The sequence below is a fragment of the Pteropus medius genome, unplaced genomic scaffold (genome assembly GCF_902729225.1).
Source record: "Pteropus medius unplaced genomic scaffold, Ma_sr-lr_union100, whole genome shotgun sequence".
Lineage (NCBI taxonomy): Eukaryota > Metazoa > Chordata > Mammalia > Chiroptera > Pteropodidae > Pteropus > Pteropus medius.
In genome coordinates, this window is record NW_024340701.1 from 6,846,319 (window position 1) to 6,869,166 (window position 22,848).

At 42.4% G+C, this 22,848-nt stretch overlaps 1 protein-coding gene across 3 annotated transcripts; it reads left to right on the forward strand.

Annotated features, from left to right (window-relative positions):
* The first annotated feature begins 299 nt into the window (after window positions 1–299).
* On the forward strand, window positions 300–21,744 carry SHISAL2A (shisa like 2A). Of its 3 annotated transcripts, XM_039886373.1 has the most exons (4): window positions 300–486; window positions 6,550–6,689; window positions 18,954–19,040; window positions 21,595–21,744. In XM_039886373.1, the coding sequence occupies exons 1-4, from the start codon at window positions 305–307 to the stop codon at window positions 21,690–21,692; spliced, it is 507 nt and encodes a 168-aa protein (XP_039742307.1). In that variant the 5' UTR covers window positions 300–304; the 3' UTR covers window positions 21,693–21,744. The 3 variants fall into 3 exon arrangements, with proteins under 3 accessions (XP_039742307.1, XP_039742297.1, XP_039742288.1); XM_039886363.1 differs by lacking the exons at window positions 18,954–19,040; window positions 21,595–21,744 and adding an exon at window positions 16,509–16,781; XM_039886354.1 differs by lacking the exons at window positions 18,954–19,040; window positions 21,595–21,744 and adding an exon at window positions 16,494–16,773.
* Window positions 21,745–22,848: the final 1,104 nt, after the last annotated feature.

Consider the following 22,848-nt stretch of genomic DNA (forward strand, 5'->3'; position numbering starts at 1 on the left):
CTCCTCAGCCCTCCTCCCCATCCTCTCCCTCCTCCGGACGCGCCCAGTCCGCGTACCTGGTCGTCTCTCTCGGTCCTCGGGGACTCTAGGTCGCTAACCGCTGCGTCTCCGCGCTTCTCGCCTTGTCTTTTTCTGTTCTGTGTGTGTCTCTCTGTCTCTCTGCTTATCTCTGCCTGTCTATCTCTCTGTGTCTTACTAGGGCTCAGTTCTGCCTCTGTTGTCCCTCGCTCGCCCGGCCGCGGGTGCTCCCCTCTCGCCGGCCGTCTGGTGGCCCGAAGTGGCGGCGGGCCCGGCGCCGGGCGCGATGAGCGGCGCCTGCACGAGCTACGTGAGCGCCGAGCAGGAGGTGGTGCGCGGCTTCAGCTGCCCGCGGCCGGGGGGAGAGGCGGCTGCCGTCTTCTGCTGCGGCTTCCGCGACCACAAGTACTGCTGCGACGACCCGCACAGCTTCTTCCCCTACGAGCACAGCTACATGTGGTGGCTCAGGTACCGGCCCTGGCCCTAACCCCACCTAGAACCCCATTCCAGTCTTAGCCTCCTCACCTCAACTGTCAACCCAGCCTTGTGCTAAATAAACCCTCAGCCCTCACTCAAGAGCCCACCCCAACATCAGCGCCAACCCTCACCTATCCTTTAGCCCTTCAGGCCTAATCTCACTCCACCATGGACCAACTCCACCTGCGACTGCTTCTCAGTTCCGTTCCCCCATCCTGACCCAAGCTATTATTCAGATCCAAGCTTGAACCTCAACTCTTATCACGAAAAATCTGCACTCCATCCCCACTCCAAGCGTCATCCTCCACCACCCTCAACCCAATCCCAAATTACTAACAACCTTCTCCCTAACAGCAAATTCCCATCTTCCAGTGTTCACAGGAAACCCAAACTCCACCCTCATCTAAGTGCTCACCAGAGTCCCCTTCCTAATATCGACAGCAACCTCATCCCTGATTTTACCTCATCCTTAATCCCCAATACTGATCCCAGCCCTTACTCTATTGCCAGCCCTAAACTCTGTGTCAATCTTCCCTGCAACTCCACCTCAGCTCTCCTTACCCACCCTGACTCCAAACATTATCTAAACCTACATCCAAACCTTAGCCTGGAGCCTTAATCCTCACCTGATGCTACACCGCAACTCAGTGCCAGCCTCAGCCCAGCCTCAACTCTCCTTCCCCCTCATATTTAGTCATTCTTTCAGCCACCCCTGAGCACTTAGCTGTGCCAGGCCCTGTGGTGGGTGCTGGGGATGTACTCCACTCCCAAGCTAAGGCAGAAGACCAAAGGATCAGAGCTACCTCCAAGATCATCATGAGACAATGGCATAATGCTGCCTCAGAAACCAGTTTAGGCTATATTTATAGCAATATAATTTGGGTGAATTTCTACCCATAGTACCTTGGTTCAGGGAAGGGGGTAGTTAGGCCAGCACTGACATCCCTGGAACCTAAGTGTGGGGCTGAGCAGGCAATAGTTCTCAAGCTCTCTCCATCTCCAAAGTCCTCACCCAGAAAGGACCTGACCCTGAGCCTGCTCTGGAAAACAGACATCAGCAAAGATGGAGTGGGCCTTCTCAGTAGACAGTGATTTTCCTGTCCCTGGAGGTATGTGACCACAGGCTGCATGTCCTCTGGGTGTAAAAAGACAGTCTGCCACTAAAACCTCTCTGAGCTGTTGTCTTTTCATCTATCAATGGGAAGGATAATAAATCATTGCCCTGATTTCCAACTAGGGCAAGGACCAGATGAGATAAAGAAGTGAAATCAGCTTGGTATATGCCACTGACAATTACAGATATTATTGCTTTTTCTGGATGGCTCAATCCATAATTCTAAAGGATTTTCAGACGGTCAGGTTTTCAGATCCTGCACATTTAGCTGCTATCTGTAATCAAGAGAATTATATTAATTTATTCTCTTGTTCATCCATATTTTCATTCATTATAGCCTTTGCTTCGTTCCAGGTGCTATGCTGGGCACTGGGGACACAGAGATTAATTATTTCCCACTGCTGAGGAGTTCACAGTCCATTGAGAGAAATATGACATGCATCTAACGTATAACAATGGAATATTTGTTGAAGATCCACTGTGTACTTAGCACTGAGCTAGGTGCTGAAATATGACAGCACTGACCTCCCTTTGAGGTACACAGACAGTGTGGCACTGGTTAGAACCTGGTCCAAACCTTGGCTTTGTCACTTAATATCTATGTGAATTTGGGCAAAGTATATCTGAATCTCTTTTTCCATCTTTGGAATGGCAATAGTAATACTTGTCTTATGGAATTGTTGTGATGATTAAGTGAAATTACATATGAGAGTGACTAGGACATGTTGTAGTTGCTCAATAACAGGAAGTTCCCTTTCCCTGGTTCATGGGTGGGGTAAGTGAAGCTCGGAGTATAAAAGTGAATTATCCAGGATCTTCTAGCAATGTCATAGCAGATTGAAATTTAAAGAACATTATTTAGGACCATCCAAGGGTGAGATGCATTCACACATTTGCAACCCTGGCACGTCTTCTCTCCATTTTACAGATGAGAGAACTTGAAAGCCATTAAGTTACTATCAGGGTGTGCCCCAAGCCCAGGATTGTCCTGCTGCACAACTGTCTAAATCTAGCCTGGCTCTTTTATAACCTGCTCTACTCCAATCATTTGGGAAAAAAATACTCACTGATCTTTTACTGTCTTCTGGGCACTGTGCTAGCCCTTGGAGACACAGAGATGCGTAACCCCCTCAGCACCCAGCCAGTACCCTATCCTCCACTACCACCCTCTTCCCTATATACCCCTCGTAGTTCCTCCAGTTGCCTTGGACACTTGATGTGCTTTAATGACTTAGATATGAGGTAGTGGATTGGATGGATTGAGCTCTGAGGTCACATCACATGTTAGTGTGCTCCCATCCTATGACCCCAAGGGCAACTGAAAGGTTCTAGCCTTCAGGGCTGACTCTTCCTCAGTTTAGACATAATGTAGTTCATAAACATCACAGACAATTGTACAGTGGAGGGGAACCAAAGGTCCTCAGGACGTCTAGGTGATCAGTGTGCTCCAAGCCCTGAAACAACCTTTCGGGCATGCTCCTTTCAGAGCCCCACCACTGCAGGATAGAGACTTTGTTTTGCTCGGGACTCCATTTGGCCCTTTTCATGAAAACTAGCCCTTAAAAACATATAAATCTCCAGGAAAACACTGTTTCCTTTGATAGTACTCAAGGAGAATTGCTGTCTTTTAAAAACATGTCTCAAGAAGTGAAGACTCTGTGTAGACAAGCAGCTGGTCTTATCACTGTCTGATCCACTTCCACTACCCTCTATCAATAGTTCTGTTTTTGACCAGGATGTGAGCCAAAAGGCAGCAGCCTTGCTGGGAGGCAGAATTGATGGTCAGGCATTGTGTATATTCACTGTCTCATTTAATCTTTATGGACACCTAGTGAGATAGGAACCTTTATGAATGAAGAAAATGAAGATCGAGAGGTGAAGAATTTTTCAACTTATATATGACAGAACCAGGATTCAAACTTAGAATTGTCTGACTCAAAAGCCATAACAAATGTTGGACTACGCCTGCAATTCTTTTCTAGGGCGTCACAGTGGGCTGTCTCTTGCAGAGTCATAAATCTGTGAAATCCTAGTCATAAATATGTGAGATTGGATTGAAGAACTAGCGGTTCCTCAATGCAATTTCTCACTCAGGACAGGAATCTCTAACTTCATTGAAAGGTGTACTCATCCAGGTATTCTGTGCAAACTTGTCCAATAATAGGGAACTCACCACATCTTGAGGCAGTACATTCACCATGGGAGAACTCTGACCATTTAAAGTTCATCTTATACCAAGCACAAATTTTTCCTTTTTGGGGCCTCCCTTGCTCTCTCCCAGTTCTGTCCTTGGGGGCTAGTTCCTCTGTCCCCAGAGAGACCATAAGAGACAGTGCCCACTCCCTGACTGACCCTTGATCCAGGATATATTGCTCTGATATATCCCATACTTCTCAAATGACCCTACTTTTAGAGGGCCCTTTTCATTCAGGTGCCCATAGATGTCCTTCGTAAAGGGTATGGTCTCAACCTGAGCACAAATCTCCCAGATAAGAAAGAGCCTTATAAACAGTGAGTATATCTCAAAAGAGGAAATAATGTTTAATTAAAGTACTTACAAGAACTAAAATATACTACTTGCTCTATGTGGAGAATGTGGAAAGGAAAAGAGAAATAAAAAAGGAGAGAGATCCAGTGTCTTAGCTTGGGTTCCCCAAAAGACTTAGAGACAAGGATTTGAGGGCAAACAGTTTATATGAAAAGTGATTCTAGAAAACACTGGTAAGGATGTGGAACTGAGGATGGGGAAGGAAGGAGCGAAGGATGGTGTTACCAAGCAAGTCACCACCGAGGGTCACCAGAGCTTAAATCTGCTGAACTCTGGCAGCCAGTGTAGAACCTATACCTCAGAGTCATCCCACCTAAGGGCCAAGGGAGCTGGGCATTTACACACCATTTTCCGTCAGTCATTGGTGGTGTGCTGATGGGAGAAGGGAGGCATTAATTTTCCTGCACTTCTGACCTGCTCACTGTGTAAACAGAGACTGTTCTGGGCCCAAGAAAGCCCTCAGGCAAAGAGATACACACAAATGCTGGCATTTGAAACTCTGGCCAGAATATTTCACAATTCTAAGACCCAATGGGACACAGACAGGACATCCACAGCCTAAACTACACCCAGAGTCCGCCCGTTAGCATTTTGGCATATTTCCATGCAAACGTACATATGCACAGTTTTTAATATATTTATTTATTTGAATTGGGGTTATGGTATATTTTAGCCTTTATCTTAAATATTATTTGAAAACATGTTCCATTCCATTACATTGGATACAGGGAGTATCCGATAATATATTTAGCCATGGGAATACAGACTCTTCAAAGTTCTAAGGTGTTTCTGTTCAGTGGAAATTAGCCATCAGCTAGTTAGCCATTAGCTGGCTGGGAGCAAAATCAGGTCCAGGAGGGAGGTTTTTTCTTGAGTTCTGTGAGCCTCTCTAGCAAATTAATTGAACCCAAGGAGGGGATCATTGGAACCTCCACTCTATAGCTAGTTAGTCAGAAGCACAGGTAAGACCCTGGGCTTGTGTAGCTGGTATCTGAAATGTGTGTGTGTGTGTGTGTGTGTGTGTGTGTGTGTGTGGGTGGTCAGTCTTGTAGAAATGAAGCCTTACCTGTGGAATCTGATTCTAACTTGGGTAGATTGTGTCCAAATTGAGTTGAATTCTGCTGGGGTCAGAGAATTGCTTGTTAATGTGGGGAAATCTCCACATACACCTTGGAATTGGGTCTGGAAACCCTTTTCGGAGTCGTAGGTAGTAAGGGCACACAAACAAAGCCTAGTGCCTACCTATCTCCTACCTTGGGAGAACATCTCATAGTACCTGACATACGGTAGGTATTGAACAGTATTGACTAACTGCCTACTATGTGCCAGGGCTTGTACAAGGGGAGGACAAAGCCAGTTTGAACATGGTCTGAGTCTGCCTTCAAGGAACATAGCAGTGATATTTTGAACACCTACTATGTGCCAAGAATATGACATATATCATTCCTCTTCAATGCCACCTGTGAGGAGCTATGTTTTGATCATTCTCACTTTTCGGATAAAGAAACCGAGGCTCAGAAGGTTAAATAGCATCATCAAGATCTCAAAGTTAGTTATAGAGCTGATCCTAACCAAAGTAGGTCTGGTTCCAAAGCTCTATGCTATTTTCCCATCACATGGAGTTGCCTGACCCCATGAGAAGTGCTAAAGACCCTGAGGAAAGTGTCCTGGGTGGATTAGCCTGGCATGGGAGAAGAAAGGGGAGAGAAAGATGACCAAAGAAGGCATTATTGAGAAGAAGACATTTGAGATGGGCTTTGGGAACAGGTAAAATTCCAGTGCAGGGAGATAATGGGGAATGATCATGTGAAACAGGAAAGATAGTGGCCCCCAAATGAGCTAGGAGGTAATTGTCTAGAGACTAAGCGACCAAGGTCTGACTTAGGGCAGAGGCAGTGAGTTTGGAGATTGAGGAACCAGTGGCTGGGAGGCATTCTAGATGTGGAGTCCACAGTGGTGTGACGACCTACTGGAGAGTGGCACAGAAATTTCCTTGAGGCTGGAAGGATAGATGGTTTTTAACTATGTGTCTTGATTTTTAAGAAACAGTAGTATGGATACAGCTCTTTAAAATCATCTCCACTCCCTGAGGTGGGAAAAGGTTGAGGAAAGTAGGGAGGGATGGAGAGGAGAAGAAAGGGAACACATATCAAATCCCAACTACATAGTGGCACTGAGGCATGTCATGTTATGTATGTGAAGAGTACTTGGCATAGAATTGATACTCTTTCCTATGCTTAGACACAGGAAGTCTGTTCAAGACTAGTAGAAACAGAACAAAAGTTGAAGCTGGCTGATTCCTGTAACAACTACAATGCTTCTCCTATAACCTGCTGCCTCCTAAGTCCCTTCCTGATACTCAGCCCCTCTATCTATGGTCTTCTTTTCTCAGTATTGGTGCTCTTGTGGGCCTGTCCATAGCAGCAGTGGTCCTCCTGGCCTTCATTGTCACCGCCTGTGTGCTTTGTTACCTGTTCATCAGCTCAAAGCCCCACACAAAGTTGGACCCAGGCTTAAGCTTACAGACTGCAGGTAAGAAAGAGGCCACGTGATTTTTTTGTATTCATCAGACTGGCATTTTTACAGAGGGGAGATATGTAGAAATGATGTTTGGAACATTTGCCTCACAAAGTGTTCCTGGAATATTCAGAAACAGCAGCACATTTCCCAGGACATTCATGATCTGTACGTTTCCATCCTAAACTCTTCATGTGCTCACTGTTTACTAAAATAATTAGATATAGTCAGTATTCTACTTGTTACACAAAGATTACTCTACCTTGTGGATTTTCTAAGACGTTTTAAGTGTAGCCTTAGAATATGCATATATTACCCCCCACAAAAACAATAAGAAAAATTAACTGCTCACCAAATTCAATTTATTTAGAAACTAAATAGAAGTATTTTTTAGACACTCTGATGTTCTGGACTACTTATTTCTTCATTAGCACGGGCCACCTAGAGCTTCTCTACAGGGCCAAAAAAAAGTGTTGTTTTTTACACAAATCTTTATCATATACATTTTTACAGCCTCTGCAAAGTATTGTGAAAGATATAAGTCCCTATTGGCAAAAGATCTTTCAGTACAGTTTGGTAGACAACACTCAAAATGAGTATTATCTCCATTTTAGAAACGAGAAAATCAAGGCTGAGAGAGATTAGGTGACATATTCAAAGTATTACAGGTAATAAATGGTAAAGCTGAAATCCAGCCCATGTCTTTCCACCTTTAGTCATGCTCTCTTTTTCTTTGGTTCACCACACTGGGTCTGTACAGGTATATCATTAAGTACAAAATAGTTTGATATCAATGTAAGGAGGTTTTCAAAAAGGAAAGGATACTTGAATTAGTGTTAAGTTAGTGAAGGAGTTGGTTAGGCAAAATAGAGGAGAAAAGGCATTCCAGGATAGAGAAAATAATGGGTAAAGTTGTGTGGGCAGGACTGAGTGAGACCTATGCAGTGACAAGGTCATTCACTTTAGGGTACCATAGGGAGTAAGGCTAGACTGGACAGCGGGAGGGAGAAGAGACTGGGTGGGTAATAGCTAAGAATCAGAGAAAGACAAGAGGGCTGAAAATTTTGTAAAAAATTATTTTTTTTTAACTTAACAACAAACTTGTGCAACAAACAACCAGTACAGGCACCCTTCTCAGATCCTAATGACTCCCGCTGTGGCTGAGCAGTGAAAAGCAGGAGGGATGGCTTTTGAGGGTAGAAGGATTTATCTGGCTCCCCTTGGAGTCAGGCAGTCCTGGAAGGCAGTGGTAGGAGAATAGAAAGAAAGCCTGAAGGAGAATAGACCCAGCCTCAGGGAGACCAAAGACAACCCACGTTTCAATTTTTAGAGAAAAATCATAAAAGTTAATAAAAGGCAGAAAAGAACCTGATAATCCAGTGACATATGACAAGTATATGGATAGGAGGAAGGCTTAATATCAAAGACACATCAGCTCTTTCTAAATTAATCTATAAATTAATTAAACATCCCAACAAAAGATTTCATGCATTTTGTCAAATTAATTCTAAATTAATCTAGAAGAGCAAAGGTGCAAGAGGGAACAAAACAATTTTAGAAAAGAAAGAAGAGGAGGGTCTTCTCTTATAGACAATAAGACATTTTAAGAATTTGTCAGTTTGATATTGGCACAGAAATTGACAGAAAGAATTGAGCAATATAGTGTCCTCAACTGGGTGTGCATTTGCTCCCCAAGGACATTGGCAATGTCTGGAGATATTTTTGGTTGTCATTATTGGGTGAGGGGTGCTACTGGTATCTTTTGGTAGAGGCCAGGGATGCTATTAAATATCCTACAATACAGAGGACAGCACTCTACAACAAAGAATTATCCAACCCCAAATATCAATAGTAATGATGTTGAAAAACCCTGAAATAGAGAGTTCAGAAACAGGCTAATTAAAATATAAGAATTTAAATAAAACGTTTAATTTTTTAAAATAAGGGGAAAATGGCAAATTTGCCTACATAAAATGCAAATAGACATCAAATACAAATAATACAAAATACATTATACATAAAGTTAAAAAACAAGTGGTAGATTGCAAAGACATTATAAATGTAAGTACACACATACAGGCAATCCTCATTATTTGCAGATTCAATATTTGAGAATTTGCCTTCCTGCTAAAATGTATTAGTAACCTCAAAATCAATACTCACAGTGTTTTCAAGGTCATTTCCGAATGTGAACATGCACAGAGCAGCAAAAAATTTGAGTTGCCCCATCACACACATTCCTAGCCGAGGTTGAACAAGGCCTTGCTCTGCCTTCTTTCAGCTCTCAGGCTATAAACAAGTATCCTTTTCATGGTATATTGAGTGCCATGTTTTTGCATTTTTATGATTTTTGTTAATGGTTTCACTGTTGGAAATGGCCCCCAAAAGTAGTGCTGAAGTGCTGTCTAGTGTTCCTAAGCACAAAAAAAGGCTGTCATGTGCCTTGTGGAGAAAATACATATGCCTTTGTTCAGGCAGAAGTTATAGTGCTGTTGGCCATTAGTGAATGAATAATATTAAATAAGTTATCTTTAAACCGAAACACACACAAAACAAAGTTATGTATTGATCTGTTGACAAAAGTGTTGTGACTATAGGCTCACAGGCACCTAACTTTTAACAATTACATCGGCAAAAGTCCAAAAGTGGATCACATTAATAGTGATAAGTTTGGGTGGGGGGAATGGATACTCTCACATACTAGTAAGGGTATAAATTGGTACCACTACTTTGGAAAGCAATTTGGCAATATCTGTTTACATTAAAAATGTATACCCTATAACTCAGTAATTCCACTTCTAATTATCTGCCTTCGAGAAATAGTTACACTAGAAGAAGACTTATTAAGATGGATAGCTTGTCATATTGGAAACAAACTAAATGTGTACCAGGAGAGGAATAATGAAATATGATACCACAGTTAAAAGGAATAAACTATGTAGAAATAGACCATTTCATTTGCTCTTCATAATAACTGGGCAGGGTATAGCACTTATTACTATCTATTTTAAAGATGAGGAAACTGAGGCCCAAGTCACCTAGTGAGTGAACGACAGAGCCAACTCTACGTCCACTATCCTTCCTCTCCTTATCCCTGTGCTGTGAAAGGGAAGTCCATACTATGTGCCACACATTGTTTGAAATCTTAAATGCACTTTCTCACCTAATTTTCTTTTCCCAACAACCCAAGTGAAGTAAGTATTATTATCACCCATTTTATAGATGTGAAAACCAGGCCTCAGAGAGGTTAGATGACTTACCCAAGGCCTTGGTCACAGTTTGTAAATTGTGGAGCTGGAATTCAAATGTATGTGTTTTTATGCCTCCAAAGTCCTATTCTACTTTCCTTACCAGGCTGGATCTATAGGGCGCTCCTGCTTGTGTCCAGTCCCCTTCATTTCTTCCCACCCTATCTCCCCCCTCAGCCTTTCTGAATTAGAAAGAAGACAGTTTATCCCTTGGCCCTGTGAGTGAAAACCATCTTCCTACTCTATACTACTCAGCCACCAACTGGATTATTCAGTCGTCAGAGTTTGACACAGCTTGTGTTCTTGCTTTTTGCTTCTTATTTTTAAGATAGAAAATGCATTTCCTGACCTTTTACTAAATGATAGCTTTCAGCTCGCTCTGTCTTTTGCCCAGATGCAGCCCTTAGTCCCTCCCTTTCTTTTTCATTAAGCGCTGTCCTCTCCTCAGAAGCCTCTTGTTCCTCCTTCTGCATCTGAGATAATTCACAAGCTCACTATCTTACATTCATCAGAGCTTTACTCTTTACAGACTTTTGTTTTTATTTGCTGTCTCCCTCTCCAGTAGGACTTGTAGAGAGATCATTAGCCCCATTTTAAGGCAGAGGAAACCAAGCCTCAGCCAGGGGATGTAAACTGGCCAAGTCTACACAGCTAGCGGGCACATATTGCTGGGATAGCAGCCCTAATCTCCTAAATTCTAAAGCCTATGGTCAGTGCACTGTACCTCAGGGTCCTAATCTCTGAGTGTGGGGACAAGGGCGGGATGCGGAGTACCTTGGCAAGAGCGGAGTGGAAATCGAACAGTTTCTGAAAACAAGCTCCTTCTGCTGCCCAGGCATTCTGTACTGTCGCATCATGCACCCGCCCCCCTCGCCCCCAATCCCCCATGGTGCTTTGTGAGGAACTAGCTTAATCCGGGGAGTGACCAAGTTCCTGCTATCATGCTAGATGCTATGCTAAGGACTTTAAACATATTATCCTATTCAACCTGCTCAACTACTCTGCCAGGTGGTTATTATCAACCCTATTTTGCAGATGAGGTGATGAGGTTAAGTGTGGAGTTGATATTCCAACCTGGGTACGTTTAATAAGAGACCAAAAAATTTAGGGAAAACATGAAAGAGTTCAATTCTCATCCTCTTCTGAAAAGTATTGGTGAGGAAATCATTAATCAGCCATTCTCATTGACTTAAGTGGCTCCTAGAAATCAAGTCTGATACTCTCAATGTACAGATGGGGAGCTGAGGCCCAGAAAGGGACAATCATGTGCCCAACGTCACCCAGACAACTGGCCAAGCCTTTGTCTCCTAGGCCAGAGATCATTCCTTGCAGCAGCCCCTCTCACCTTCCAGAGATCGTTCAGTTGCCTCAGAGCCCACTGCTTTTTAATTAACTACACTTGGTATCTATGACCCAAACAAGCTTCAGTGATGAGTCGGTCTTATCTCATTTCCAAGCAAGGAGAGAATCTGAGAAATCCTCTCCTGGCTGGTCACCACGGGCTTGTCCCAAATTCAAGGTTGAGGACCTCAGACAATCGGGGGACTGGCCACAGAGGTCCTTGGAGAAAGGTGGGAAGGCACACCCTGGTCTGGGACATCAGAGAGCCTGGTTCTAATCTTGGCTTTGTCATTCTCATTGTGTGGTCTTAGGCAAGACACTTCTCTCTGGGCCTCAATTTACTCTGTAAAATGTATACAGTAATATCTACTAAGAAAGTTGTAAAAACTAGAGGTAATTCTTACATAGGAGCTAATTAGTTTCTGACACATGATAGGCTTTTAACAATTATTAGCTCTCATTTTTCTTATTATTAGGCACTTAGATTTTTACATGTTAGCCTTCTCAAAGAGTCTATTGCTATCTCAAAGATAGAATGTGCCTTACATGCCTTTTGTTTCTCCAGGACCTAGCCCAGTTCCTTACATATACTAAGGGTATGCTTATTCTGTGGTAAGTGTCCAAGATATGGAATCAAGCAGAATGAAAAGTGATTTCTAGATCCAATACATAATAGCTGTGTCCATACTGACTTTCTCCGTCTGGGCCTCAATTATTTCTCTATAACATGGAATAATAATATCCATCTCAGAGTGTTGTTTGGAGAATCAGTTAAGATTGTTGTACCAGCACATTTTAGCCAAACATGAATCTTATCTTAACTGCTCTGCTGTTCAGAGCTCCACATTTTAAGAGGGACTTTGACCAATCAGGTGATCAGAGGCGGCTTGGTCTGGGAAGCAGGTCTTATGAATATCAGCTGAAGAGCTGGGGACATTTGGCCTTAAGTAAAGGAGTCTGGGGCTCAGATCTCTGTTAGGCTGTCTTAGAGCATGAGGAGGAGAAATTTTGTGAGAAGCCAGAGAAAAGAGCTGGGATCAGTGCGGAGAGCCATAGGAAACAGATGGTAATTCAAGAAAGGTAGACCTTTCTTAGAATGAGACCTGACATACTCTTGTAAAGAAGACCCTCATCATTTGGTTAATCAATTTGTAACTCTTGATTTAAAAAAAAAAAAAAAAGCACCCCCAAGCCTGGAAGGTAATCAGGGAAAGGCTGAATGTGGGATTCGGCTAAGGGGATTCTCACATTGAATAGAAGGTTGAACTAAATACCTATACCAAATAAAATGCCTTAAAATGCAAGCTTAAATAAATCAGAATCCCAAGGAATGTACAAAACACACACAGAGACACACAAAACAACCTCCTAGAACAAATAAGTGCATTTAGTAAGGTCATAGTATATAAGGTCAGAACCAAACATCAATTGTATTTATACATATATTAGCAACAAACAATTGGAGACCACAATTGAAAACACAATAATATCATTTATAGTCATTCCCCCCAAAATGAAATAACCACATATCTGACATAGTATGAAACTAATAAAACATGTATAGGATCTGTATAATAAAAACTACAAAATGCTGATGAAAGACATCAAAGATCTAAATAAATGGAGAGATATATCATATTTATGAATTGGAAGATTCAGCATAGTAAAGATAAAAATTGCAGCAGTTCTTTTGTATATATAGACAAACTGATTCTCAGATTTATATGGAAAGACAAAGGAAATAGCTAAAATAATATTGAAAAAGATTAATAAAGTTGGAGGAAATCACACCACCTAGTAAGATTTTAAGACTTATTATATATTAGCAGTAATCAGGACAGTATGGTATTGGAGGAGGGACAAACACATAGATCAAGATAGAGTCCAGAAATAGACCTACATCATAAGAATGTCTAACAGTTTTTTGACAAAGGTGCAAAAGCAATTCAGTGGGGGAAGAATAGTCTTTTCAATAAGTGATGTTGAAACAACTAGACTTCCATAGGTAAAAAAAAATAAACATTTACCTAAACCTCACACCTTAAACTTTATACAAAAATTAACTCAGAATAAATCATAGATCTATATGACTTACCTTTCCAAAACTTTTAGAAGAAAACAGAAGAAAATCTTCATGACCTGGAGTTTGGCAATGTCTTAGACAAGGCACCAAAATCACAACTCATTTAAATAAAAAAAATTGGTCACTGGTCTTCATCAAAATTCAAAATGTTTGTGGTGCTAAATACCCTATTAAAAGGATGAAAAGAGAATCCCATTACTGGGCAATAATCACATATCAGATAAAGGACTTTTGTCTAGATTATACAAAGAATCCTCAAAACTCTGCATTAAAAAAACTATCTCATAAGAATATGAGTAAAAGACTTAAACAGACACTTCGCTGAAGAGGATATACAGATAACAAGTAAGCATTATATGAAAATATGTTTCACCTTTATTAGCCATTAAGGAAATGAATATTAAAGCTACAGTGAAAGACCACTTCACACCTATCAGAATACTAAAGTAAAAACACTAACAATGCCAAGTGAGGAGTGGAGCAACTGGATCTCATACCTTGCTGGTAGGAATGTAAAATTGTACAGCCACTTTGGAAGACAGTTTGATGTTTTCATAAAGTCAAACAAACACTATATTTATTAGTTTCCTACGGCCACTGTAACAAATTACCACAAATTTGGTAGCTTAACATAATAGAAATTTATTCTCTCATATCTCTGGGAGCCAGAAGTTCAAAATCAAAGGCTCCAGAGAAGAATCTATTTCTTGCCTCTTCTGGTGACTGTCAACATTCCTTTGCTTGTAGCTTCAATCACTCTAATCTCTACTTCTGTCTTCATATAACTCTGTGTGTGTGTCTATCTCACTCTGCCTTTCTCTTATAAGGGCACTTCTGATGGCGCTTAGGGCCTATCTAGATAATTCAGGATAATCTCTTCATCGCAAAAGTTTTTAATTCAATCACACTTGCAAAAACTTTACCATATAAAGTAACACTGACAGAGATTAGGACCCGATATCTTTGAAGGCCAACATTCAGCCCACTACACCATACAAATCAGCAACACACTCGTAGGTATTTATCCTAGAGAAATGAAAGTGTACGACTGCACAAAAACCTATACACAAATGTTCATAGCTGCTTTATTTGTAATAGGCAAAAACTGGAAACAACCCAAATGTCCTTCAGTGGACAAACAGTACAATCATACAATGGAATATATGCAGCCACGAAAATGAATGGACTATCCATACACACAACTTGAATGGATCTCAAGGGTATTATGCAGAATGAAAAAAAGCCAATCTCAAAAGGTTGTATACTGTATAATTCCATTTACATAACACTTCTGAAATGACAAAATTATAGTAATGGATAATGAATTAGTGGTTGCCAGGGATTAGGTTTAGGAGGAAGGTCTGACTGACTGTAAATGGGTAGCATGAGAAAGTTTCTTTGTGGTGATAATCATTATTTATTCTGATTGTAGCAGTGGTTACATAACTCTGCACATGTGATAAACTTTCACAAAAAAGTACATATAAAAACTAGTAAAATTGAATATGATCAGTAGTAGTTTACTTAATAGTATCATATCAATGTCAATCTCCTAGTTTTGAAATTGTTATGGTTATGTGAAAGATGTTATTAATAGGAAAAGCTAGGTGAAGGATACACTAGAACTCTTTATTTCTGTTAATTCTTATGAGTCTTAAATTGTTTAAAAATAGAAAGTTAAAAACAAAACAAAAGAAGAAATGTATTGACTCTATAGGTAAGAAGTCCAAACATAGGAGGTGGGCTTTAGGCATGGTTTGAATAGAAGTTCACAATGTCCTCAGGCTTGTGACTCCATCCTCTGAGAGTCTCTCAACTCTGCCCTGTATTTGTATTGGCTTTCTCCTCAGGCTGACTTTTCTCATGGTAGTAAGTTGGCTGCCAGCAGTCCCTGGGATTACATGATTTTTCTTCCCTTCCAGCCAGGAAGAGAAAGAGGGAGCTACCTCTTTCTACAAGAGAAAGAGTGAGGAGAGGCATGAGCTCTACTCTGATTGGACCACAGTAGGTCATGTGCCCACCCCTATCCAGTGCTATGCGATGGTTCAGATCGATCAGGCCCCACTTCTATAGCTGGAGTAGGGCCAATTCCACTCAAAAATATGGTATGGCAAAGCATAGAATTTATGAGGAAAGAGTGATTAGTAATGAAGCTGAAAAGATGGGACCAGTATGCGAAGAGCCTTGAATGCCACCTCAAGTATTATAGGCAATGGGATGACATCGAAGGCTTTTGAGAAAGAATAGCACATAGACTCACTCAACCTTACAAAGATCTCTGGCTACCGCCTGGAGGATAGACTGGAAGGGCCTGACTGGAGGCTGTTCCAGTCCTCTGGCCAGAAGAAGATGAAAGCCTGACAGAGGGTGGTGGCCTTGAGGATGGAGTGAAATGACTGAATATGGCAGATGGTGGAATCAGCAGGACTTGGTGAACTGCTTGGCTTTGCGAAGGGGTTGGAAGAGAAGGTGTGAGAGATGACTCACATTTCTGGCTTGAACACTTGATACACTTTTTATCCAAAAAGGCAGGAATGCTCAATTGTGTCAAATGCCGATAAGTCAAGGGAGATAAGGATTTATAAGTGACCATGGGATTTAATGACAAAACATTTTAAGGTTGGTTTGTAAATTGCAAGTAATTTGTAGCAGAATAAATCATAGATGGGAAGTAGAGATTAATAAAGCCAGGAGAGCCTCCTTTCAAACTCAGATTTAAGAGGAGAGGATAAAGCAGTAGATAAAGAAAATCATGGAATCTGTTCTTAAAGAAAATAACGTATATTTTTAAAATGTCCAGCACTTCTCTGCATACTGGCTATGTAGTAAGCCCATATCCTCATCTATAAAATGAGTTTTTAATAGTACTTACTTCATGGGTTTATGGTGGGAGTCGTCTTCATATTGCCTAACAATTGTTTATTGTCTGCCTCTTTTACTAAACTTTAAATTCATTAGAAACACTGACAGCTCCTACTGCATGATGTGGTATATCGTTAATAAGTATTTGTTAAATGAATGGTGCCTTTCATGGTAGTTAAGACTCTGAGCACAGTCTTGCCCAAGGTAAGCACTCAGGGAAGTTAGCCAGGGCGTGTAAACCTGAATGGGTGAAAGGAGATGCAGGAGAAAACCCCATGCCCTCAGCCTGCTGTTTTCCAGACCCTGAGGAGGTGCCCCCTGATCGCCAAGGTGGAAATACAGGCAATTCGGTGGAGGTGCCAGGAGTGAGCCCTCTAGGGCAGAGTCACCCCTTCCTGAACCCACGGCTGGACTGCAAGGAGCAGGCTGTGGACCCCAAATGCCTCCTCCAGCACTGCTTCATGGCCACGGTGACCACCAGTGATATTCCGGGCAGCCCTGAGGAGGCCCCTGTCCCCAATCTAAGCCCAGGTGGACCAGCCCCATAAATCCAATAAATGTCTCTATACCATCCTCTTCTGGAGTCTCTTTTCAGTGAAAGGTGGGGGTGGGGATGATCAAAGGGACTTTGGTGCCTAGCTGGATAAATGAGGACTTTTCCCAGCAATCCCCCCCAATTCCTGTTGTGGACCTAGCTATTTTGCTCTGTGTAGCCCACCGTGGGCCAAAGGGAATTTGGACATGGACCCTAGGTAAAATGGTCAGTAACAACTCCTTGCCATCAGGGAGAAACCTGAGGCCTGTGTAGGCTCAGAGGAGCCCCTCACCTAACCTGGGGAGTCAGAGAACCCTGACTTGGTCTTCCTGCCACAGAGCATATATACTTAGGATCCCATGGAAGATAACCGGGACCCAGAGGCAGGTGACTCCTGCCTCTTCAGCAGCTCTACTTTACTCTTAGAGTGAACACCTTGCCAAGGAACAGAATGAGAGAACATGTAGAGTACATAGGACCCAACCATGCTTAATATCATTCAATTTCTTAGATGGATGAAAGAATGGATGAATAAGTGGGTGAAGGAATGAACGGTTAGCAGACCAAACACACAGGCTCTACAGTGTGACTCTGCTACTTCCTAACTCTGTGCGGTCTTGATAAATTCCCTTAGACTCCTTGAGCCTTGGTTCCCTTACTGGGTTATGGCGAGTGGTCAATGAGAACATGAATATGAACTCCTTTAATAAAAACGAAAGTGCTACAAAGACTTTATATTTTCAGATGGGTATTTTCTATGTAACATAGTAAGAGCAGATACCCTGAAGTCAAATGTCTGGTTCAAATCCTGTCCCTGCCCTTACTTGCTGGGTAGTATTTGTGCCTTGATTCTCTCATCCATACAAGAGGGTATAATAGTAGTACCTACCTCATGAGATTTTGGAGGATTAAATTACTTAGTTCATGCAAAGTTCTTAGAGCAATATTGGCAAATGGAAACATTATGTGTTCGCTTTTTTTTTTTTTTTTTTTAAATTAAGCTGATAGGAAAGGAATCTTAGAGCAGGATGCCGATTGCCACCCCTCTCTCCTGGCTGTTCTCACTCTCTCTCTCTTTTTTCTTTTGAAAATCTAATTGGCTTTATTAAATGATTCACAAAAAGGGCAGCATTCCATGTAGCAAGTACAGAGGAACCCCTTGTTCTCTGCATCTTAACTTTGGCAGTGGCTTTAGGCTTTCCTTGGGAGTGCAGGGCAAGGATCAGGAAGACTCAGTAGCCACTGAAAGCAACTCTTGACATTTCTGACAGTGAAATGAACTGCTGCTGGATTTGGCAACAGTGTACTGGTCACTCTTAGATATCTGTACATGGGGCCTGAGCAAGCCAAGGGTACATGATGGGGTAGCAAGGCAGGGTGAGTTCCCCACAGAAGTGCCCTAGGCCGGCAGTCAAGATACCTCAGTTCTGGTTTTGCTTTATTTGTCGTCTTGTGCACACGTGTGTGTATGTGCATGTCTTATTTTCAGCACTCTAAATCCTTAATCCACTTCTTGTACATTCATTGGTGTCTATTCTGTGCTAGGACCTGGGAAAGTTACCAGGAACAACAGGGAATCAGCCACAGCTGCTGTCCTCAAGGGGTTTCATATGGAGGGCAAGGCAGGCACACAAAAGGGCAACTGGCCCAAGGCCATCCCTTTATGCAGCTTGAGGAAGGAATAAGTAATGTCATGCAGCTTGAGAGAGGAATAAGGAATCATCGAAAACAAGTTAAAGTTTCCAGGTGAGGCAAGGTCAGAAGACATTATGGTCCTAGTACAACCCGTGTAAAAATAGTGAGAGAGAGCCTTGCATAGCCTGGGAACTGCACATCGTGGGAGGTTTAGTTGCTGATCTTCTGTGTGACCTTTCACAGGACAGTTTCTCCTTGCTATCCTCATCAGAAAAATCCATTTTTCCTCTGAACAGTTTCTGTACTGAGCTTTCTGGGGGGTGACAAGGAAGAATCCAATACTGCCCTTGCCTTTAGTCTGCTCATGGTCTCATAGGGGAGGATGATCTGTAAATTCAAAAAACTCAAGTGGTTGTCAATGACTTAAAGCAGTGGCTCTCAAACTTCAGGCTGTGTCAGAATTATTAGCTGGAGGGCTTATTAAAACACAAATTGCTGGGCCCACTTCTCTCCCCCTCCAAGTGTCTGATTCAGTAGGTCTGGAGTAAGTCCCCGAAATTTGCATTTCTAACTAGTTCCAGGTGATGCTGATGTTGCTGGTCTGGGACCACCCTTTGAGCAAGACTGGCCAGGAAGAACAAAGAGGACTCAGAGTTGGAGAGGTTAGGAGGAGACCTCACACTGAGCAGGGCCCTGAAGACCTGGTAGTATTTTCCCAGCAGGAACCTGTGTGGATGGGGTGGAGATAGGTAGAAAATAGGCTGTGTGTGCTCTGCTGCCTTTGCTGACCTACACATCCCAGGCCCTAAAGCTCCTTCCCATCCCCCAAGTTCAGCTTCTGTCATTTGAATTCAATCAATCTTTAGAGCTCACTCTCACTGGGGATGGCTTGTCCAAGTCCTGGGTTGGAAAGAAACTGCCTACCCTGTGCAGCAGGAGCCCCCTCCCCCAGGGCTGCCGAGGAGGAAGGAAGCTGGGTGGGCTGACGCACAGACAGAAATAGTCTGAGCTCACTGCTGCTCCCAAGCACACATCGACCAGCAATTATTTCTTGTAAATTGCTTTCCCGGTTATGTTCAGAACATGTGTGTGTGCCTGCCTGGGAACAAACAATCAGAGGGCACTGGGTAGAGGTGACTAGCTGGGGAGTCTGAATCTTCACTAAGAATTAGGGAACTGTTGAATCTGAAAATCTGAAAATATTAGAACCTTCCACTTACCTTTATAGCACTCCTGTCAGGTGGTTTCTCTCAAACATTTGTTTGTTCCTTTGAAATTGATTGACAATGATTCTCTGCCAAGGATCTAGGCTAAATGAAGTCTCAGTCCCTGTCCTCAAGGAACTCGTGGACATGGCATCTACAGGAGATCCCTAACCTAGCCAAGGCTTCAGGGAAGACTTCTTGGAGGAAGCAATGCCTGAATTAAGTCTTGAAAGACCCATTGTCAAGTGAAAGGAGGGTTATGTACAAGGTGGGGAATAGAATTCAAGGCAAAGAAAAAACAGCATACACAAAGACCCAAAGCTAAGAGAGGACACATGGTGATTTCAAAGAACAATAAGTAGTTCAGTTTTGTGGACACTATACCCAAGATGGGGAATAGTGAGAGATGAAGCTAAAAGAAAATATGGGCCAAGTCCTAAAGCTTTTTCTATATTAAGGGGCTTGGGCGTTAACCTGAGGACAAGGGAGAGCCATGTGAAAGGGTTTTCAACATGGAAAAGGAATTCAGCACCTTATCTGATAGCTTGTTCTCATGTTCTTCATGACACAGAAGTGAAATTTGCCACCCAGGAGTTCTGCTTTTCAGGCCCATTGAACACCTGCCCCTTTGGTTCCTGAAGTCTGAAGGACAGTGATGACTCTTGTGCCCACAAGAAGAAGTCCTGGAAATATCTCCTCTTGTCAGGAGGAGGAGGCCATTTCACTGCCATCCATGACACTGCTCTTCCTTTCCTATGCCCAGTTAGCTCAGGGGCCAAAGCATCGGGCAACCAAGGCCCAGGCCACAGACCAGAGCCCAGGAGAGCGATGTGCCTTGCTCTGTCCCAGAGACCTGTGAGGCTCTCATGTGTGGAGCATTCACAAGGGTGTGAATGGCTCCTTGCATGCTTTCTCCATACCTTACAGGATCAAGGTCACCAGAGTCAGTAATCCATTCGGGGAGTATTGACTGAGGACATTCTGTGGGCCCAGCACCATTACAAGCCCTTTAGGATTTAAGATACAGGCCTAACCTTAGGGACTTACTCACTAGAGATGAAGAGTAGGTTTGACCCATGAAACCCCTAGAGAGCAATTCGAATGCAAATGCCAAGCTGTGGGGCAAAGGCCATTAGACTTGCAAGGATTCTAAAACAGGAGAAAAGAAACAGTCTGGAAACCTTTGTGGAGAAAATAGGGGTTGAATTTGACCTTGATGGACCATGGCAACATTTGAAGGGTCTCAATGAGGTAGAGGAAGTATTCTATAATATTTAAAGAGGATTCAAGTGGTCATAAATATGGCAGAGTGAGAGGTGTCCCCAGATCTTTCCTCTTGAAACAACAATAAGCTGAACATCTAAAACTCAATAAAAAACACCCAACCTGCACAAAAGCATGTCTGAGCAAGGGATCTGTAAATAAGAGCTACCACAGGCATCTAGCTCCCCACTCTGGAGGGACAACTGGTACCAGTTTCTTGTCTCTTTCAAAAGCTGTTCGATATCCAAAGAAACTAATATATGGGTAGAAATTATATAAACAGTATCACTATACAAAACGATAATAATAATATTTAAAGAGAGTTCCACTTGTGGTCTAAGGGCTTTGGACAAGTAGAACATTCAACAGCCCCACCCCCAGCCATAGTCATTCAACAAACATACACTTCATATCTTTTGCATGCCGGGCCTTTCCCTGAGCTCTAGGAACCAAGAAATGAATCAGTCATAAATCCTGCCCTTGGGGAGGTTAGACAATGATAGGTTAGACAATTAAATAGTATAGGAAGGGCTATGATTTCTTCATTCATCAGTTGAAAGATGGCTTACCACTAAGATGGGTGATGCTAACCTCATACATGGTGTTACATTAGTGCAATGTAACTTTGCCACCCCTTTCATTAAGCAGTGGAATATATTTTCCCATCCTTTGTTTCTGTGCTGACTTTCTGACTTGCTTTGACAAAATGTGACAGGCAAAAGTGGCATTGTGTGACTTTTATGTCTAGGCCTCAGAAGACCATGCGGCTTCCTCCCACCCTCTAGGAATGCAGTGTCACTATGTAAGGAAGCCTGGGCTGGCCTACTGGAGGATGAAACCATGTAGAACATACATGAACTCTCCACTAGGCCTCCCAGACCAACTAGCTCCCTGTTGAACTACCAAATGACTGCAACTACTGTGACCCTGGGTGAGATCAATAGAAGAACCATCAGCTAAGCCCAGCCCAAAGTGCCAATTTATAGAATCACGAGTAAATCACGAGTATATGGTTATTTTTTTAAACCATATCCTTTGGGATAGTTTGTTACATCACAGTAGATTACTCATATAGTTCTTTTCATATTTTATTACAATTGCGAATATATCTATTTTCTCCATTTGTCTGTGAGCTCCTCCTTAAAAGAAAGAACCTGGCTTTGTGCTGAATATCTTTTCCCTTCTCGGCCTTGCTCCATATCTTAGGAGTATGATTCATGTGCGTTACATCAAGGGGCTACCTTGCTCTCTGGATTCTGGTAGGATTTGGCAAACTGGAGTCCCAGCAGCGTATATATCCCCCTAGCTTCTTGCCTGAAGTTACACCATGAGCTGGCTGTATCTCTCAACCAAGGTACATAGCCCCTATCAGGCTGCTCTTACCACAGCTATCGGTCTCCAGAGTCTGGTAATTGTGCCCATCGCCTGCTCCTTTAGACCTAACATTACTTATGTTGAAGTATTGCCCTATCTCTAGTCCTTGTATGAAATAAACCCTTTGTTATACTTTTCTCAAATTACTCAATTTGAGAATGCCATCTATTTCCTCCTGACTCTCTGAGATAGTATTTTATGCCTTAGTCTAACCCAGCTGCCATCTAGCTCATGGTATATGCTCAAAAAACGTCACTTGGTAAAGAAAGGAAGATTCCAAGAGACCTGCTGTTAGAGTTGCACTTTGGTCAGAAACACTTGAGTCTAGATTCTGGCTTTATGGCTTCCTAGGTATGTGGCCTCAGGCAAATTTCTTCATTCTCCTGAGCCTCAGTTTCCTCGTATGTTAAATATGGATAACAAATACCAACACTTCAAGATTGTTGCTCATATTATAGATAATGTTTGTAAAATGTTTGGCTCATAGTAAATGATGAATATGACTTTGGTGAAGAGGTAGAAAGGATTTCATAACCATTTTCCCATTTGATTCTCACTATATCACTATGAAGATCACTATCATTATATTTTTTTAGCAGCCTAAGACCAGGGAAGAAAAACAACCAGC